Below are 19,807 nucleotides of genomic sequence, written 5' to 3' on the forward strand. Positions count from 1 at the left end.
TCACCACTTTTGAAGGGTTGGCAGACATTTTGTTGAGGGAACAAGCCCTTATCACTTTGCCTGAGGACATGAGAATCTGGTTAGCAGATAGACAATGCAATACTGCAAATCAGTTGGGGAAGAAGGGAGACCTATACCTAGCAAGCATCACTGCACAGGAAAAGGACACCCAGTGGTGCTCATGGGTCTAAGGGTACCCATGGTGGGCAGCCCAAACTGCCCCAACGGAGTCTGCCAGTAGTAGGGGAAGCCACTAGTCCAGGTACACGTCCAGGATCAAGGGCTAAATGTTTTAAAGTGGGGCCATGTAGCTTATAGATGTCCATGGAGGCAAGGTGGGGAACAAAAGGTGGGAGAGCCAGTCAGTGGGAATGACAAAATGCCAACAGTAGTTTCTCTCAAGACAGTAAGGGTACCAAACTATCACCCTGCAGATGTCCTAGTAGGGAATGATTTTGATAATGCAGTACCATGTGTGCGTGCAGTTATATGCAGTCAGGCTTGGAGACAAGCATGTTGGTCTGGTAGCCTGGCGAAGACCCAGGCAGACCACATACTTGCAGCCAGGACTGGTGAAGTGGCTACTTCAGGGAGCTGTCCTGTAGCAGTGAGACTGAAGGTGAGCCACAGCTGCTTGTGGGTACTGATGTTCCCTTGGACAGTGTGACTGAAAGGGCAGAGGTGAGTAGTAGTACCCAGGCTGACTGTGACACTGCTGTCACTGGATACTAGACTTCCTGTGGAAGGGGCGCTGGGAAGGGTTACAAAGAGAGAGTTGAGACAGGCTCAGCTCTCAGACCCTACATTGCAAGGCCTGAGGCAGGTAGTTAGTGAGGCACTTGATTCTCAAGTGAAGGGGAAATCTGTATACTGGGACAAAGGGTTACTGTATAGAGTGGACCCCTGAAGGAGGGCTAGAGGGTGAGAGAATACAGCAATTGGTTGTGCCCAGAGCCTACCATCTGGCACTTCTAGCCGTAGCCCATGATATTCCTTTTGCAGATCATATGGGTATAAAATGTACCAAGAGAGGTATTATGCAGAACTTCTATTGGCCTAGGATTTCCAGGGATGCAATAGGGTACTGCAGGACCTGTGAGCAGTGCCAAAAGGTAGGCAAGGCAGGAGACAAGGTGAGAGCTCCTTTGATGCCTTTGCCTGTGATTGAGGAGCCATTTCAGAGGGTAGCTGTGGATATTGTGGGGCCTCTGAGTACCCTAAGTTCCTCAGGGAAAAAGTATATCCTACTGGTAGTAGATTATGCTACCAGATACCCTGAGGCAGTGGCTCTGTCCTCCATTGAGGCAGAAAAGGTGGCAAATACTTTGTTAGAGATTTTCAGCAGGGTAGGTTTCCCAAAAGAAATACTGACTGACAGAGGTGCCAATTTCATGTCAAGCCTGCTTGCTTGTCTGGGAAGTACTGTGGGGTGAAGCACCTAAAGACCAACCCCTACTATCCCCAGACTCTAATGGTCTTGTTGAGAGGTTAAACTCTACACTCAAGACGGTGCTACAGGCATTGGCAGACCAGTTTAAGAGGGAGTGGGACAACTATTTGCCCCATCTGTTTGCTTACAAAGAGGTTCCCCAGGAATCCACACGTTTTTCACCCTTTGAGTTGTTGTATGGGCATAGGGTGAGGGGACCTCTAGATTTGATTCCAGATGAGTGGGAGAATTTGTGTGAATCTCACAAGGAGTCTGTTGTGGCTTTTGTCCTAAACCTCAGGACAATGCTCTGGGAATTCTTGCACTTGGCCCAGGAGAACCTGGCAGAAGTACAACAGCAGAAAAAGGTCTAGTATGACAGGAATGCTCGAGCTAGAGAGTATGCTGTAGGGCAGCAGGTAATGGTTCTTATTCCTGTCAGACACAACCAGCTGCACGCAGCCTGGGAGGGACCCTACAAGGTGGTAGGGAAGGTCAGTGATGTTAACATACATGGTAGAACTGCTAGACCGGGGGCTGGGGCACAAAATTGTACCATGTTAACATGATGAAACCCTTACCATGATAGGGAGGCCTTTGTGCTAAGTATTTACAGTGCATTGCAGGAGGAGTCTGAAGGGAATTCTGGTGACTGATCTCCTCAGTGAGACTCGGACTGACACCTCAGTAGAAGGGGTAGCAATGTCCCAGCAGCTGTCCCCCACCCAGGTTTGAGAAATCCAAGCAGTGTTACAGGAGTTTGGGGACATGGTCACTGGGAAACCAGGGTGCAGCACCTTGTGGATACAGGACCCCAGAGGCCTATTAAGCAGGCCCATTATAGGGTGCCTAAGAGAGGCAAACAGACTCTGAGGGAGAAGATACAGGAAATGTTGGAACTAGGGGTAATTCAGGATTCCAGCAATCCCTGGGCCTCCCCAGTAGTGCTGGTACCCAAGAAGGATGGCAACACAAGTTTCTGTGTGGACTACAGGAAACTAAATAGTCACACAGAGTCAGATGCTTACCCCATGCCTAGGACAGATGAAGCCCTAGAGCAGCTGCGTGGGGCTAAGTATCTTACCACCATTGATCTTACCAAGGGTTACTGGCAGGTGCCCTTGACTCCCAGTGCTAGAGAGAGGTAAACCTTTGTGACTCATTTTGGCTTGTATGAGTTCACAAAGATGCCCTTTGGGATGAAAAATGCCCCAGAGACTTTCCAGAGGCTGGTAGAGCATATCCTAGCAGGAGCAGGAGGGTTTGCCCTTGCTTACCTAGATGATACTGCCACTTACAGCCGTTCCTGGCCAGAGCACCTTCAGCATGTCAGGGAGGTGCTGGGCAGACAACAGAGGGCAAGGTTCACCATTAAGCCCAGCAAATGTCAGGTGGGTATGGCAGAGGTCTCCTACCTGGGAGATAGAGTGGGAGTGGTAAGATCAGGCCAGAACCTGCCAAAGTGGAAGCCATTCAGGCATGGCATGCCCCTGTTACCAAAAAGCAGGCAATGGCAATTTTAGGAACAGCAAGAGTGCTACAGAAAGTTCTTCCCCAGTTATAGTACTATAGCTGCTCCCCTCACAGACATGACAAGGAAAAACAACCCAGGTAAGGTAGTGTGAACCCCAGCATGTGAACAGGCATTCCAGAAGCTTAAATGAGCTTTTGGAGGACCCTCTGTGTTATCCAGACCAGATTGCAGCAAATAGTTTGTTGTGCAGGTGGATGCTTCAAACCAAAGGGTGGGGGCTGTACTTAGCCAGGTTTCTTCAGAGAAGAGCACCCAGTGGTTTATCTCAGTCATAGGCTCCAACCCAGGGAGGAATGCTATGCACCTGTAGAAAAGGAATGCCAAGCCATAGTGTGGCACTGCAGAAACTTCAGTGTTATCTTTATGGAAGGAAATTCACTATAGTTGCAGACCACAATCCCTTAACATGGCTACATCGAGCCAGTCAGCAAAATGCCAAGTTACTATGATGGAGCCTAGGGTAGCAAGCATATGATATGACAGTGCAGCACTGCAGTGGGGTTAATAATGCCAACGCAGATGGACTCTCAAGACAGGGAATGGGATAGTGTATTCCCAGACAGGTTCACTCTCTCAAGCAATGTTTTTCAAGGGTCACTTGAAAAAGTAGCTTGAGTATTCAGGGAAGGGAGAAATGTGACACTGCCAGCCCAGCTGTCTGAAATTTTGTAAATAATCATTCAGTGGATATAAAAAGTGTACACACTTGTTAAAATGTCAGGTTTTTGTGATATAAAAATGAGTCTGCAGTAAATCATTTCAAAACATTTCCCACCTTTAATGTGACCTATAACTTGTACAATTCAATTGAAAAACAAACAAATCTGTCAGGGGAAAACATGTAAAAAAAAATAAAAAAAAATGTACAATAAGCTGGTTGCATAAGTGTGCACACCCTTAAACTAATACTTTGTTGAAGCACCTTTTGATTTAATTACATTTTTTCTTCTTGGTACATACCTGCCATCAGTTAAAGGACTCGGATTAACCCCAAATAAAGTTCAGCTGTCCTAGTAGGGTTTTCCTGACATTTACTCAGTTGCCTGCTACAGCAAAACCCATGGTTCATAGAGAGTTTACAAAGCATCAAAGGGATCTCATTTTTGAAAGGTATTAGTCAGGAGAAGGGTACAACAAATTTCCACTGCATTGGATTTACCATGAACCTATGAGCCACAATAAACGGAACATGCTGGAGGGATAGATTCCTGTTCCAGAGACTTCCCATACTCTGGAACAAATTAGCTATCTATATCAAACAAAGCTCCTCATTAGCACTCTTCAAGAAAAAATCTTGATGATTGGATGGGTAATAGGAAATTCACCCCAGGGATCACTTCTGTGGTTCTGCTTGACAGGGGCACAGGAAAATAATTTTCTTGGGTGGTGAAAGCCAGGGTACCTTTTTGGCTAGGTTTGTATAGGCCCTAGGGCCAATAGCCTAGTACCTACCTACCTATGGAACACAGTGAAGACAGTCATCAAAAAGTGGATAAAAAATGGTACAACAGTGATATTGCATAGAACTGGAAGTCCTTCGAAAATTGATGAAAAGACAAAATGAAAACTGATGAGAGAGGTTGCCAAGAGACCTACAGCAACACTGAAGGAGCTTCAGGAATTTCTTGCAAGTACTGGTGTTGTGTACTACATGTGACTGCAATGTCCCGTACTCTCCATATGTCTGGACTATGGGGTAGGGTTGCAAGACAAGAAGCCTTTTCTTACCCAAAAAAAAAAAAAAAAAAACATCCAGGCTCGACTAAAATTTGCAAAACTGTACGTAAAGTCTCCCAAAAGCATGTGAGAAAATGTGTTATGGTCTGATAAAGCCAAGGTTGAACTTTTTGGCCACAATTCCAAAAGGTACGTTTGGTGCAAAAACAACACTTTGCATCACCAAAAGAACACCATTCCTACAGTGAAGCATGGTGGTGGTAGTATCATGCTTTGGGGTTGTTTTTCTTCAGCTGGAACTGAGGCTTTAATCAAAGTGGAGGGAATTATGAACAGTTCCAAATACCAGTCACTTTTGGCTCAAAACCTTCAGGCGTCTGTTAGAAAGCTGAAGATGAAGAGGAATTTCACCTTTCAACATGACAATGACCCCAAGCATACATTCAAATCAACAAAAGAATGGCTTCACCAGAAGAAAATTAAAGTTTTGGAATGGCCCAGCCAGAGCCCAGTCCTAAATCCTATAGAAGATCTGTGGAGTGATCTGAAGAGGGCTGTGCACAAGAGATGCCCTCGCAATATGACAGATTTGAAGCACTTTTGCAAGAAAGAGAGGGCAAATATTGCCAAGTCAAGATGTGCCATGCTCATAGGTTCATAGGTTCATACTAGGCTATCTGCCTTGGGGCAATTATAAACCTAGCCCGATTCTGTATGGCTTACGCCACCCCTTGATTTGAGTATACTGTGCCCTTTTTAAGGTTTAGTTTACTGTGCCTCTGTCTAATAGTGACACAGGAGTAATCCCTGGGACAAACCTACGATCCCCCATCCACTTATCGAGATTCTTCTTGAAGAGATTCAGTGAGGTGCTCTGCCTCACATGAACTGGAATTCTATTCCAGAGTGAAGGGAGCCTCTGGGTTATGAACCTGTCCCTCCAGCAAGTTCTATTTATTTCTGTGCTGAGGTTCAAGTCCCTCGAGCGTGTGGCTCTAAGGGATTTAGATTTACTGAGGTGGAGCATGTCCACTAATTCTGGATTTGACATAGCTTTGTATGTCAGGCATAGATCGCCTCGAAGTAGGCGGTATGCAACTGAGTAGAGCTGGAGTTTTTTTAACCGAGCAGCATATGGCATCTGTTTGAGACCCTTGATCCTCTTGGTGAGATACTTTTGGGGTCTTTCTAATTGCTGCAGGTGTCGGGTAAGGTACATCCCAAAAGGGGCATTGTACTCTATGATGGGCCTGATAAGGGATGAATAAAGGGGCACAATTACCTCTCTTGATCTAGATGTGAAACCCTTCGTGATGAGGTGGGCTATGTAGAATGTCTTTCTAACCACTTTGGCAATGTGGTTTTCAAAGGAGAGATTGCTATCAACTTGGGTCCCCAGGTCCCTAATAACTTTCTCTGTACTTAATGGGTTTCCGCCTATGTGGTAATTTGTGGGCACATTGCTTTTGCCAAAGGGTATGACTATACATTTTTTGGCATTTAGCTTTAAACCATGACACTGGCACCAGTTATCTGTCTCTGTGAGACCTTTTTGAAGGTTGTTTGTGTCAGCTGGAGAGTTGATTATGGCGCCCAGTTTGCAGTCGTCTGCGAACTTGGAGAGCCATAGTCCTCCCACGTTTGCCTGTACCTCTGAAAGTATATACCGAACAAGAGTGGTCCCAGGACAGAACCCTGTGGGATGCCACTTGTGACCGGTTTCGAGTCTGACATGGCTCCAGCAACTCTCACTCTGTGGGTTCTGTCTTTGAGCCAGTTTGTGACCCACCTTGTGACATAGGGGTTTATATTTAAGCTGGATAGCTTATCTATGATGCCCGAGTGGGGTATTGTGTCAAATGCCTTTGCAAGGTTCAGATAGGCTGTGTGGACTACCTTCCCTTCATCTATGGCTTTGGTGACTGTTTCAAAGAAGTCAACCAGGTTCAAAAGCCAGGATCTGCCCTTGAAAAAGCCAAACTGGGTAGGATCTAGTGTTTGTAGGTCCCCAATGTCTTTGTTTATGAGTTCCATGATGATCCTGTCCATAGCCTTGCAGACTAAGCTAGTCAGGCTTATGGGGTGATAGTTTCCAGGGTCTGTAGAGGATCCACCTTTGTGGAGTGGAACCACTGTTGCTGTACGCCATTCTGTAGGCACATATCCTGTAATGAGGCTGAGATTGTATAGCTGTTTATTTGAGGGATTAGTTCCTCTTGTAGTTCATGTAGGACGCAACCTGGGACGCCATCTGGTCCCATGGAAGCAGTGTTTTTTGCTTTGGAGAGGGCAGCCTTCACCTGAGCATCTGAGATGTTTGGGAGGCAGCCTTCTGCCGGGATAGATACTTGCTCTTTTGGGGGGGGGGTGGAGAAGTTTGCACTGAACCTGTCTGCCAGGATATTGGCGATGTCTGTGGGTTCAGTGTATTTTTTGTCGTTTAGAATCAACTCAGAACAAGTCTGGGAGTTGCATCCCAGGTTTCTAACATAACTGAAAAAAGTCTTATGATTGTCTTTGGTGTCCTGTGCAATTTTTCTCTCGAAGCTGGCCTTGGAGGATTTTATGAGGGATCGTAATTTTTTGCTAGTACTGATCAGAGATGCCTTCCCTATTAGGGATTTTGCTCTATCATGTAGTAGCTTCCTCCTTCTGTTGTACAGTTTATTTATGGCAGGGGTCCACCAGACTGGACGCCTGCCTTTGGATGATTGGGTCTTGGTTTTGTTTGGGATAGCATGATCTGTGCATTCCTGGAGATGTCCGTAGAATGCATTTATATAGGATTCTGCAGTTTGGGCTGTAGTTTCCACTGGCCCTGGGGCCTTGAAGGATTCCAGGTTTTGAGAAGTGAGAAGTTCGCTTTTGAGAAGTTTTCACTGTGGTTTTCTGGGCTGGGGGTGGGGTCGGGATGTGGACATCCAGTGAAATTAATTTATGGTCTGATCTTACCAATGAGGGATATACTTCTGGTGTGGGGCATAGAGTCCCCATGTTGGTAATGATCAGGTCTAGTATGTTGTCCCCTCTTGTGGGAGTGGTGACTAGTTGTTCCATAGCATTTGAGTTTATAATTTCCAGGAATCTTTGGGCTAAGGTGCTGGGGCTTGAGTAGTGCTCCCAGTCAATGTTTGGGTAGTTGAAGTCACCCAATATAATGGTGTTTGGAGAGATCTTCATGTTCTCCAATGTTTTCAGGAAGGCCGAATGGGATTCTTGACTTTGAGAGGGTGGTCTGTAGGATGCTATAAACTGAAAAGCAGTCTTGCCCACTGTTAGTTGCACATGGATGGACTCCGATGCCGTGCAATGCCACTAACCTGGAGGTGTGGATATCCTTGATAAATATGGAAACTCCCCCTCCTTTTGTGGTTCGGTCCGGGTTTTGGGGCCGAAAAGCATGATATGAGGTATAGCCTGGTAGTGCTGGGGTGCTCTCCGGAGCCTTGAACCAGGTTTCTGTCACTGCACAGATATCTATGTTCTCCATACTGAGGAGAGCTTCGAGTGCGTGCATCTTGAGGTTAAGACTTCTGGCGTTTAGCAGCATTACCCTTAGTTTCTTGTTCCTTGTGCTGTTTATGGGGGTGCGTTTGACTTTTGAGCCTTGCCTAAAAAAGGCACTATGGGGGTGGCAAGAGCCTTTGCCAATATCCGAAAGCCCAGTGGTGACAGGTGCAAGCAGTCCCTAGCGAAGCAATGTGGCTTGTCGAGCATGTCATCCCAGGCTGACAGACACTGGATCCCCTTTGAATGACACCAAAATTTTAGCCAGTTGTTAAAATCGATCATTTTGTCTTTGTATTGTGGCATCATTCTAGGTGAGGGTAAGATGCTGCTCAAGGTCACGGTCATACCAGCCTGGGCTACATGATCAGAAAGCTCCTCTATGTCTCTTTTCATGTAGCCCAAGGAGGAATGTCTCAGGTCATTCACACCAGCATGTACAATGACTGAGTCATATTTGTATTTGCTTTGGAGTGACCTGAGTGCTTGCGTTATGTGTCGGATCCTAGCACCCGACAGGCAGCTCACCGTGACCTTCTCTTTATTCAGCCTGGTGAGCGGGACGTCAGTGTGTCTGACAATAGAGTCACCTATAACAAGAGTATTAGGTGTGTTATTCAGCCTTAAGGGCTGTGGCTGCTTGGCACACTGACTTTGTGGGTTATGTGTTGTGTGTGTTTTGTTTTGAGGTAGCGTTTGCTTGGATGTCTGCTTTGGAGGTCTCTGTTGCTTAGGTAGATTTTTATTTAGAGCCTCCGAGTATGTTTTTGTGTATTTATGTGTTTGGTTCACTGATGTGGTGGGACTATGTGATACTGGAATTGTGTTGTGTGAGGTTACCTTCTCCTCCTGACTGGTTGCACCAGTTTTGAGATGAGAGAGCTCAGCCTCCAGTTTGGCTAAATAGTTGCATCTCTCACATATATTTGAACCTGTTCGGAGGAGGAGAGGGTTGTCCGTGTACATGAGACAGTTGTAACATTGCCTCAAAATTCCCAGATTCACCAGCTGGACTGGAGAGGAAACCATTGACTGACCTTTGGACATGCTAGAGTAACAGGGAAACTGAATTTAAGACGGACCAATAGAGGACAGGGTAATCTTAGAGAGTATAAGAGTAAGTAGTGCTTATGGTTTAATAGTGCTAACTTGTAGGATTACTTAATTGGACCAGTGAAGGGCCTTAGAATGAGAATATGGTGTTTAAATTGAGAGATAGAGCAGTTCTAAGGGAAAAAGAGAAGAGCAGATTTTGTGGAGCCAGGAATAGTTTAAACCCAATTAGGCGGCGCTGCCCGTTGTTGCGCTATGCTCAAAAACGCACAAAACTGCGCAAAAGAGGGTTTTAAGAGAGGAAGATGAAGGAGTTTTGGAATTGACCCAAAATGGCCAATAAAACTACAGTTTCAAGTCAGTAACCACTCCCACAGGGGCAGGCAGGCTGCTCAATGTTTTTCACTGCCACTGATCAACAGAGAGACTTTCCTTTAGCCCAAGCAAAAAATGGCCTCACAGAAACTTACAAACAGTTCAAGAACAGCAAGCCTGTAACTGAACTTTTTTAAATCTCAGAAAAGTGGGAAAAAAACAAGATTTTGTTTTGTTTTTTTTTAATGTGACCTATAACCTGTACAATTCAATTGAAAACTGATAGACTCCTACCCTAGAAGACTGAATGCTCAAAAAAGTATTAGTTTAAGGGTGTGCACAGTTATGCAACCAGCTTATTGTACATTTTTTATTTTTTTATATTTTTCCCATAACAGATTTTTTGTTTTTCAATTGAATTGTACAGGTTATAGGTCACATTAAAAGTGGGAAAGTTCTGAAATGATTTATTGTGGTCTCATTTTTTTATATTACAAAAACCTGGCATTTTAATAGGGTGGTGTAAACTTTTTATATCTACTGTACGTCTTTTATAGGTTCATAGGTTCATACTAGGCTATCTGCCCTAGGGCATTTATAAGCCTAGCCAGAGTATGTTTGGCTTTCGCCACCCATTTTAAATTAATTTTGCTATGCCCTTTTTTAATGTGATTCATATGTTTGTCTTGCAAATGTAAGAGAACTTCATGTTATGTGTATATTAAACTACTGGTGCAGAAGTGTGTGTTGAACTGTGTTATAATTTTAAGTTAAAACAAAGGATTTGTTCACATTTGTCAGAAATACGTAGTGGTGTTGAAAGTAATGTGTTGTTTAAACATATTCAGTTGATGAGTAGTACCCACAGATTTAAATTTTGTGTTATCCAGGTAGTAAGTGTTGGAAAACGTGGGTGTGATATCAGACTTCTTACTGAGTTAGCTGAGTCTAAATGGATCGACTACTTCAGAGCAGCAAATAGTGCAGGGCTTAATAGTCAGAATAGCTTAAAACCTATACTTAAATTTAAGCATGACTGTATTTGACCATGCTGTGTGTGTATGTGTATATGTATATATGTGTGTGTGTATATATATATATGTGTGTGTGTGTGTGTGTGTGTTTGTATATATATTTTTGTGACCTTTTATTATTATCTATGAGGTTGACATGTTTTATATTTGCTTAATGCTGTGGTCATATGACTACTTTTAATTGATTTTTATCATGTGACTATGTTTCTATGTGCCTAAAAGGATTTTGATTGGGTGGTCACTTGTATAACTTTGATTAACGTTCATTCGTTGAGTATGCATTGAAAAAGAGCTTTGCTGAAAAACTTTGCATTGTCTTTATCTGTTTCTTGACTAAAGCGTTGACAGTGTACTGCCTGCTTGGGTTTTGTATGTTTATAGGAGCCGCCATTGATTACGTTTATAGGAGCTGCCATTGATGCCGTTTTCCTTCTCGCCTTCTGATTTTCCGATTTACATACTGTTGTACTGTATGTCACATTTCCTTTGGTGTTTTTTAATCCCATTACTGTATGTGTCTGCCATGTATTTAAAGCTTCCTGTAATAACTGTAATCTTCTGCTTTAACTGTTCTGTATGTGGCCACTCCGGGTCTCCACTGAAAATGGACTAAGGCTCAGTCAGAGATACGCAGTTAACAAATGTCAAAATAAAATAAGTAAATCTGTTCTGTAGGTTTACATGTACGGCTGGAGAGGCTGATCGGCCTGTAATTACCCGGGTCTGCAGAGGGGCCCCTTATGTTGGGAGTCACATTGGCTGTTATCCAGACATCAGGAACAAACTCTGTAGGTAGGCTGAGGTTGAACAACTTTAGTAGAGGGTCAGGTAGTGCATACCTGGGACAGGTGAGATGCAGCCTGGGATGTTGTTTGGTTCCATAGAAGTATTATTTAGCACCATCTCCTCATTTCTTCCTTGCCCAACTGGCGTCCCTCAAGGGTCCATCCTCGGACCTATGCTCTTTAACATCTTTATCAATAACCTTCACTGTGCCATTCCTAATGTCAAAATCATTCAATATGCAGACGATTCTACGATAGTTTGCTCTGCCTCTAACCTCCCTGAACTACTGACTAAAACCCAAGCTGCCTTTTCTATTACTGAAAACTGGATGCAACAAAATCACCTTTCTCTAAATGCAAATAAATCTAAACTTCTACTTTTCTCTCCCTCCAAGACTTTCTCTTTTGACAAAAATTAATTTAAAGTCCTCAGACATTCCAACTCTCCCATTGAAGTAGTTACCTTTGCAAAACGTCTTGGCATTACTATTGATGAACAACTCAAGTTCGATATCCATATCCAACAAAATATAGAGAAAACCCACCAAAAGCTAGGTATGCTTTATAGGATCAATCTCTTTCTCTCAAACTCTACTAGACACACTTTAGCTACTACCTACCTCCTCCCATCCCTGTTACATGGAGCCCCTCTTCTAACTAACCTGACCACCACCAACACCTCTAAACTGAAAAACTGCTATAACAAAATCACCAAATTTGCCTCCATATCCAAAAACTCCCCCATCACTGCCATGCCCTTAATTCTCTAAACTGGCTAGAACCCCCTAATTATCTAGAGTACCTCCAACTTACCACAGCGCACAGACTTGTATTTCACCAGAACAAATGTCCAGCTCTAATAAACATCCTTCCCCCCTACACCCCCAATAGACCGCTTAGATCTGAACATGAAAACCTAATTACTATCCACAAACCAAGACGGCCTGCTGGCCAGCTTCTCCTTTCTTTCTCACTAGGCAATAAATGGAATTCCCGCCCTTCCACTCTTAGGACAATAACTCAGAAAACTTTAAAACCCAGCTTTTCACTTACTTGCACTCCAAATGGAAATGCACCTGCTTTCACCCTGTCTAATTCTTTCTAACAACTCCCCTAAGGAGGTGTTACTCCTTGGCTCCTAATCTATCTAACACCCCAACAACTAGTTTCCTGAGCTGTCTCTAGCTCTCTGCAATTCCTTCTGAAGATTCTATATCTATCGACTCCTAATCTAACACCCCAACAAACTAGTTCCCTGAGCTGTCTCGAGCTCTCTGCAATTCCTTCTGAAGATTTTATATCTATCAGCTCCTAATCTCTCTAACACCCCAACAACTAGTTCCCTGAGCTGTCTCTAGCTTTCTGCAATTCCTTCTGAAGATTCTATATCTATCTACCTTGTAAGTATTGTAAATAGCTTCTTATGTCGAATGAATGCTTGTAAACTGTTTCCTTACTTTAATCGACTATTATGTATAATGTTACTGCACTTCAGTTGTTATGATGGTATTTCCTAAGTGAATATCCACAGTACAGCCTTCCAGATATATCAAAATTGTCTTTTCTCTACTAAGCCTGATACAGAATGTTCATTCATGTAAACTGTACTTTATTTTTGTAACTTACTTTTGTATCTTTAATGCTTATGCTGCATTTGGAGCTTTTCTCCCCGGGCCTCCACTGAAAACGGGCACTCATGGGCCCAGTGGAATTCCCCGGTCACCAAACTGAAATAAATAAATAATAAATAAAATATTTTTAGTATTTTGGCATGGATTTTAAGACTTGTTGAAAGTGATTTTAGGGGAAAAGGTATTGGGGATAGTGAGAGGAAGATTCTCCATCATAAGGCTTGTTTTGCAGCACTACTGACTGATCTCTTTTTGTTTCAACAGGATGGTGTATAATCCATTATCTCAATTTTAAGCCATAGTTTCCATTACACCATCAGGGCCTAGTGATCCTATCCCAATGCAGTCAAATTAATTCTTTACACCAGTGAATAGAAATCTTCTAAGTAATCTATTATCGTTCCAGGGAAGAGAGGAGACTACTGACCACAGAAACCACTTCAAGGAGCCACGACTGGATGCAGTTTCACCTAATTTAATCATCATCATTCTCTTTCGGCTTTTCCCGTTAGGGGTCGCCACAGCGGATCATCTCTTTCCATTTCTTCCTATCCTCTGCATCTTGCTCTGTCACACCAACCGCCTGCATGTCCTCTCTCACCACGTCCATAAACCTTATCTTAGGCCTTCCTCTATTCCTCTTACCTGGCAGCTCCATCCTTAGCATCTTTTCCCAATATACCCATCATCCCTCCTCAGCACATGTCCAAACCAGCGCAATCTCGTCTCTCTTGCTTTGTCTCCAAACTGTCCAACATGAGCTGACCCTCTAATATACCGATTCCTAATCCTATCCATCCTAGTCACACCGATTGCAAATCTTAACATCTTTAACTCTGCCACATCCAGCTCTGACTCCTGCCCTTTTGTCAGTGCCACTGTCTCCAACCCATATAACATAGCTGGTCTCACTACACTCTTGTAGACCTTCCCTTTCACTCTTACGGATACCCGTCTGTCACAAATCACTCCTGACACTCTTCTCCACCCATTCCACCCTGCCTGTACTCTCTTCTTCACCTCTCTTCCACATTCACCATTACTCTGAACTGTTGATCCCAAGTACTTAAACTCGTCCACCTTTACCAACTCTACTCCCTGCATCCTCACCATTCCTCTACCCTCCCTCTCATTTACACACATATATTCTGTCTTAGCCCTGCTGACCCTCATTCCTCTGCTCTCTAGAGCATATCTCCACCTCTCCAGAGTCTCCTCAACCTGATTCCTACTCTCACTACAGATCACAATGTCATCTGCAAACATCATAGTCCACGGGGCCTCCTGTCTGATCTCATCTGTCAACCTGTCCATCACCACTGCAAATAAGAAAGGACTCAGAGCTGATCCTTGATGTAATCCCACCTCCACCTTAAACGGATCTGTCACTCCCACTGCAGTCCGCACCACTGTCACACTACCCTCGTACATATCCTGTACCACTCTTACGTACTTCTCTGCCACTCCCGACTTCCTCATACAATACCACAACTCTTCCTAGGCACCCTGTCATATGCTTTCTCCAAGTCTACAAAGACACAATGCAACTCCTTCTGACCTTCTCTGTATTTCTCCATCAACAGTCTCAGAGCAAACATTGCATCTGTAGTGCTCTTTCCTGGCATGAAACCATACTGCTGATCACTAATCATCACCTCCCTTCTTAACCTTGCTTCCACTACTCTTTCCCATAACTTCAAGCTGTGAGTAATCAGTTTTATCCCTCTGTAGTTACTGCAGCTCTGCACATCACCCTTATTCGTAAAGATAGGTACCAAAACACTTTTTCTCCACTCCTCAGGCATCCTCTGACTTTCCAAAATTTCATTAAACAATCTAGTTAGAAATTCCACTGCCATTTCTCCTAAGCACCTCCATGCTTCCATTGGTATGTCATCTGGGCCAACAGCCTTTCCATTCTTCATCCTCTTCATAGCTGCCCTTACTTCCTCCTTGCTAATCTGTTTCACTTCCTGATTCACTATCCCCACATCATCCAACCTTCTCTCTCTCTCATTCTCTTCATTCATCAGCCTCTCAAAATACTCTTTCCATCTACTCAACACACTCTCCTCTCTTGTGAGTACCTTTCCCTCACTATCCTTTATCACCCTTACATGCTGCACATCTTTCCCAGCTCTGTCCCTCTGTCTAGCTAATCGGTACAGGTCCTTTTCTCCCTCTTTAGTGTCCAATCTCTCGTACAACTCTCCATATGCCCTATCCTTAGCTTCGCCACCTCTCTCTTTGCCATCGCCTCATCTCCTTATACTCATGTCTACTTTCTTCATCTCTTTGACAATCCCACTTCTTCTTCGCCAGCCTCTTCCTCTGTATACTCTCCCGTACTTCCGCATTCCACCACCAGGTCTCCTTGTCCTCCTTCCTCTGTCCAGATGTCACACCAAGCACCTTTCTAGCAGTCACCCTTACTAGTTCTGCTGTAGTTACCCAGCTATTCGGTAACTCTCCACTGCCTCCCAGTGCCTGTCTTAACACTTCCCTAAACTCCACTTCACAATCACCCTTTTTTAACTTCCACCATTTAATCCTTGGCACAGCTTTCACATTCCTCCTCCTCTTCTTGATCACCAACGTCATTCTACATACCACCAATCTATGCTGCTTGACTACACTTTCCCCTGCCACCACTTTACAGTCTCCAATCTCCTTAAGACTGGCCCTCCTACAAGTTTCACCTCATTTAATAAATGTACATATTTAGTAGTAATGTACTACCTGCTCTAGAATAGTAACTTCCTAATTATACAACAACCCCCCCCCCATTAATGTTCTAAAATGTGCACGCTGATTGGTTAGCATGCCCATTGTAAATCAGACTTATACTAATGGAAAAAGGTCCAGTCGCTTGGACTTTTTCCATTAGTATAAGTCTTTTTTTTTTTTTTTTTTTTTTTTTTTTGTTGGACAGCAACGGAGAGTGGAAGAGCTCCGTTGCTGTTATCTCGCTATGTTGAATGAGTTTAACATAGCGAGATAGCTTAAAAAAAAGTGACGGAGATCTTCCTTTCTCCGTTGCTTTTTTTAAAGCTGTCTCACTATGTTAAACTTGTTTAACATAGCAAGACATGTTTTAAAAAGCAACGAGATCTTTCTTTCTCCGTTGCTTCCATACACAGCTCTGATGTACTGCATAACGATACGCATGCACAGTACTGCCACAGAATACTGGACAGCTGCAGAAGGGCAGCAAGGAGGCATTATACAATGTATTATTTATGTCTTTGCAATCCAAAATGTGTTGTAATCTGGAGCATTTCTCCTCAGGTGTCCACTGAAAATGGGCTTCTGGCCCAATTGGACCAACCCAGTTAACAAATGTCAATAAATAAAAACAAACTCACTATCAAAATGACTAACTAATTAACTAACAAAAAGGTTTACCACTCTGCATCTATCTGAATAAATATTAGTAACTTATAAACTGAAACACTTTTAATAAAGATTGCTTTCGTACCAAATAAATACTTCATTAGGTTTGTGTGTAAAAAAATATATCTTATCCCTCTGTCCAACTATAATTTTAAGATACCGTGTGAGGGTCTTTGCCACCACTGTTATATTCCAATGTGTTAGCTAATCTATTTGTGAATATTCACTAATAAGTTTCATATTATTTATCTGAATTCCATTGCAAACTATAATTTTTATCTTATGTAATACCTTGTTCTTCATCTGCATTACATGTGAATGTATTGCTTTAATTTGTATACTGTTTTTAAGGAGCTTTTCTCCCTGGGACTCCATTGAAAATGGGCTGTTTTCAGCCCAGTGGACTATCCTGGTAAACAAACTCTAAGTAAATAAATAAAATAAAAAAAATAAATGTTCTTTTCTGGAGAGAAGGGTTGGAGGTCTTCATCTGGCACCCCTTCCCAGTTTTCATCTCTTCCTCAGACTAGTCATCAGGCTGATCTGGGACAGCCTGTGTTTGGCTTGCAGACTGCCCCTTGACGGGGCTACCCCACTCATCCCCCTCTTATCCAGCTTCATCTGAACTGGAGATTTTGGGGAGGAGAAAGTGCAAGAGGAAGGACTTGGATTCTCCAGAGAAATCCCTCACCAAAGATACTGACTTCGAGGAAGGAGAGGGTTCCTCCAAGTCCCTACGTGATGACTCCTGTTTTTAGTGATTTATTGAAGCTTCTTCACCAGCACAGAGGCTGAACCACTGAAGCTCCTTCTCCAGAACAGTCAGTTTTTCTGTAGGCCAAATGCTGTAGGCCCATCCACACCTTTCCCTGGGGCTTTTCCTATTGCATCTGTGCAGGAAGTGGGGATTAGTTTTATATGTTGTATCACTGTATTTTGACTCATGAGCTAGACTCCATCTGGGGAGTTGAGGGAGGACTGGGGAGTTATGAGGAGGGGGAGGCAGAACCAAGATGGGCTAAAGGCTTTTGAACTGGCCAGTGTCAGATTCGAAGTCCCACAGGTTGAACCAGACCGAGACAGACAACATGGGTCCATCATTATGGTAAATATACACAAGTTTTATTAAAAAAAAAAAAAGTTAAGGTTCAGGGTCTTAAAATTGGTTTAATTAAGTTAATAACAGTGTATAAGCATCCATTTTTTCCTAATGTCATTTAGTAATTTATATTTAGTTTTGCTGTACTTGTGATTATATATCTATGTATATATATATATATATATATATATATATATATATATATATATATATATATATATATATATATATATATATATATACACACACACACATATACACACTACTTCTGTTAGCTGTCACATGCAAAGCATACCTGTACTATAGGTACATTAAAAAATATATATGTGTGTGTGTGTGTATATATATATATATATATATAAAATTGTAAATTATTATAAGCTTTTAGGCATATATGTTTCATGGTTTGCCATAATACTGTGTAACACGAGACCATGAGGTAACAAATTCCCATACATGTCAAGCAGAGCACCTCACTGGCCCTCTTCAAGAGAAATCTTAATGAATGGATGGGAAATAGAAAGTTCACCCCAGGGATCACTCAAGTGGCTCTACTTGATAGAGGCACTGGGAACTAACGTCAGGTGGCATGATGACAGGGCACTTCTATGGGCTAAGCTTGTAAAGGCTCCAGGGCCATTAGCCTAGTGCACACCTATGAACCTATGAACACCTTGTTCAGAGAATTTGCAGTTGAACTTGTATACGTTGTAAGGATGTATATTCATTCCAAGTCTAGCTCAGTGTTATGCTTGCCAAGTCTAGAAGTGATTTATTCATAATCAGGATTTGATTTATTCATAACCAGGATTTGCATTCACATTTTTGTCATTGCGTAAACTGGATACATCATGTTCATTAACATTTTTTTGTATAGCATTATTATTTGTATGTTTAAAGTAGTGTATGTCTGGAATGCTGATATAATTCTTTTTTTTTTTCCTTTACAGGCAGACCCTGCACAGGAAACATTCTGGACTCATGTCCAGTCTGATGCTTTCAGATACGCTGTACTTTGGCAATTTGGAGGGCTTTATCTAGACACTGATGTTATAACATTTAAGCCTGTACCTGATGGGAACTTCCTGGGATACCAGTCATCTGAGTTGATCAATGGTGCCGTTTTAAGCTCAAAAGACCACAGTGCGTTCATGCAGTCTTGCATGGAAGATTTTGTTGATAATTACCAAGGAGCCGTATGGGGTCAGCAGGGCCCCCAGCTGCTGACACGTGTACTCCACAAATTATGCAATTTGTCTGTATTAGAGCCTGAAAAGGATTTTTATTGTGAATCTCAGGATGTCACTGTCTGTAAGCAAGCAAGTTTTTACAGTATTCCCTACCAGAACTGGAAGGCATTTTACAGTCCTTCTAGAGACATGTCTGTCTTCAGAGATTCCTATGCAGCGCATGTCTGGAATCAGATGAACCAGTGGAGTGAAAATGAAAAGTTGACAATGAGAAAAGGGGATGACACTTTGTTAACAAACATGTTTAGGAAGTATTGTCCACATACATATGATAATTTTGTGTAACTTGCTCAGGAAATTAAGAAAGGGATTTTGCATGTGAATGTGCAGGAGACAAACAAAAGACATCATTCTGTATTTAGAAATGGAGATTTTTTATAAAAACACAAATCCAGACCCTTCCTCAGATGTAGAAACAGCTGTACCATTCTGCATCATTGTACAAGACTTAGGTCAGTTAAAAGGCATATCATTCAACACCATAATCATTTGACAGTTTAGTTGCTTTTCTTAAGCACTGGCATGTGTTGAACCTGGCATCCCCTCTGTCTACACTTTCGTCAGTTAATTGTTCTAGATTATTGTCATCCCCTGTACTGTTTCTCAGTACTTGAAAACTAAAATCATGCTTCCTTCAGCCTGTCATACTGTGCTTTCCAAGAGAACTAATTGTGCATGTTTAATGATGTCACCCAAGTGTTCTGTTAATTGAACTAATTGTGCATGTTTAATGATGTCACCCAAGTGTTCTGTTAATTCTTCTTTTACATTTTCTTACTGTTTTTTTTTTCAGTATTGAAACTACCACAGAGGCGGCAGTGTTTTCTGTTGTCTGTGCTTTTACAATTTGGGTTAAGTATTCAAACGTTATTACCATTTAGTTTATAATTGTCAGAACTGCAACCAACATGTGCATGTTTGTCTCACACACACACACACACACACACACACACACACACACACACACACACACACACACACACACACACACACACACACACACACACTGCACTTGGGCACCACCTTTGTGCAAGTTGTAGGTATTCCAAAATCTCTTAAAGCATTTAGGTGTTACAGCTTCTGTTCAGTTGTTTGACCTT

General features: G+C 42.7%; 1 protein-coding gene across 1 annotated transcript in view; it reads left to right on the plus strand.

Annotated features, from left to right (window-relative positions):
* Window positions 1-19,344, plus strand: part of LOC122808661 (alpha-1,4-N-acetylglucosaminyltransferase-like) — a 234,424-nt gene extending 215,080 nt beyond the window's left edge. The window contains exon 4 of the mRNA XM_044079636.1: window positions 18,408-19,344. Within this exon, the coding sequence (XP_043935571.1) occupies window positions 18,408-18,992 (585 nt within the window). The 3' untranslated portion in view covers window positions 18,993-19,344. The remainder of the gene's footprint in view (window positions 1-18,407) is intronic.
* The last annotated feature ends 463 nt before the right edge of the window (window positions 19,345-19,807 follow it).

This window comes from Protopterus annectens, chromosome 8.part0 (genome assembly GCF_019279795.1).
Source record: "Protopterus annectens isolate FY-2018-M chromosome 8.part0, PAN1.0, whole genome shotgun sequence".
NCBI classification, from domain to species: Eukaryota; Metazoa; Chordata; order Ceratodontiformes; family Protopteridae; genus Protopterus; species Protopterus annectens.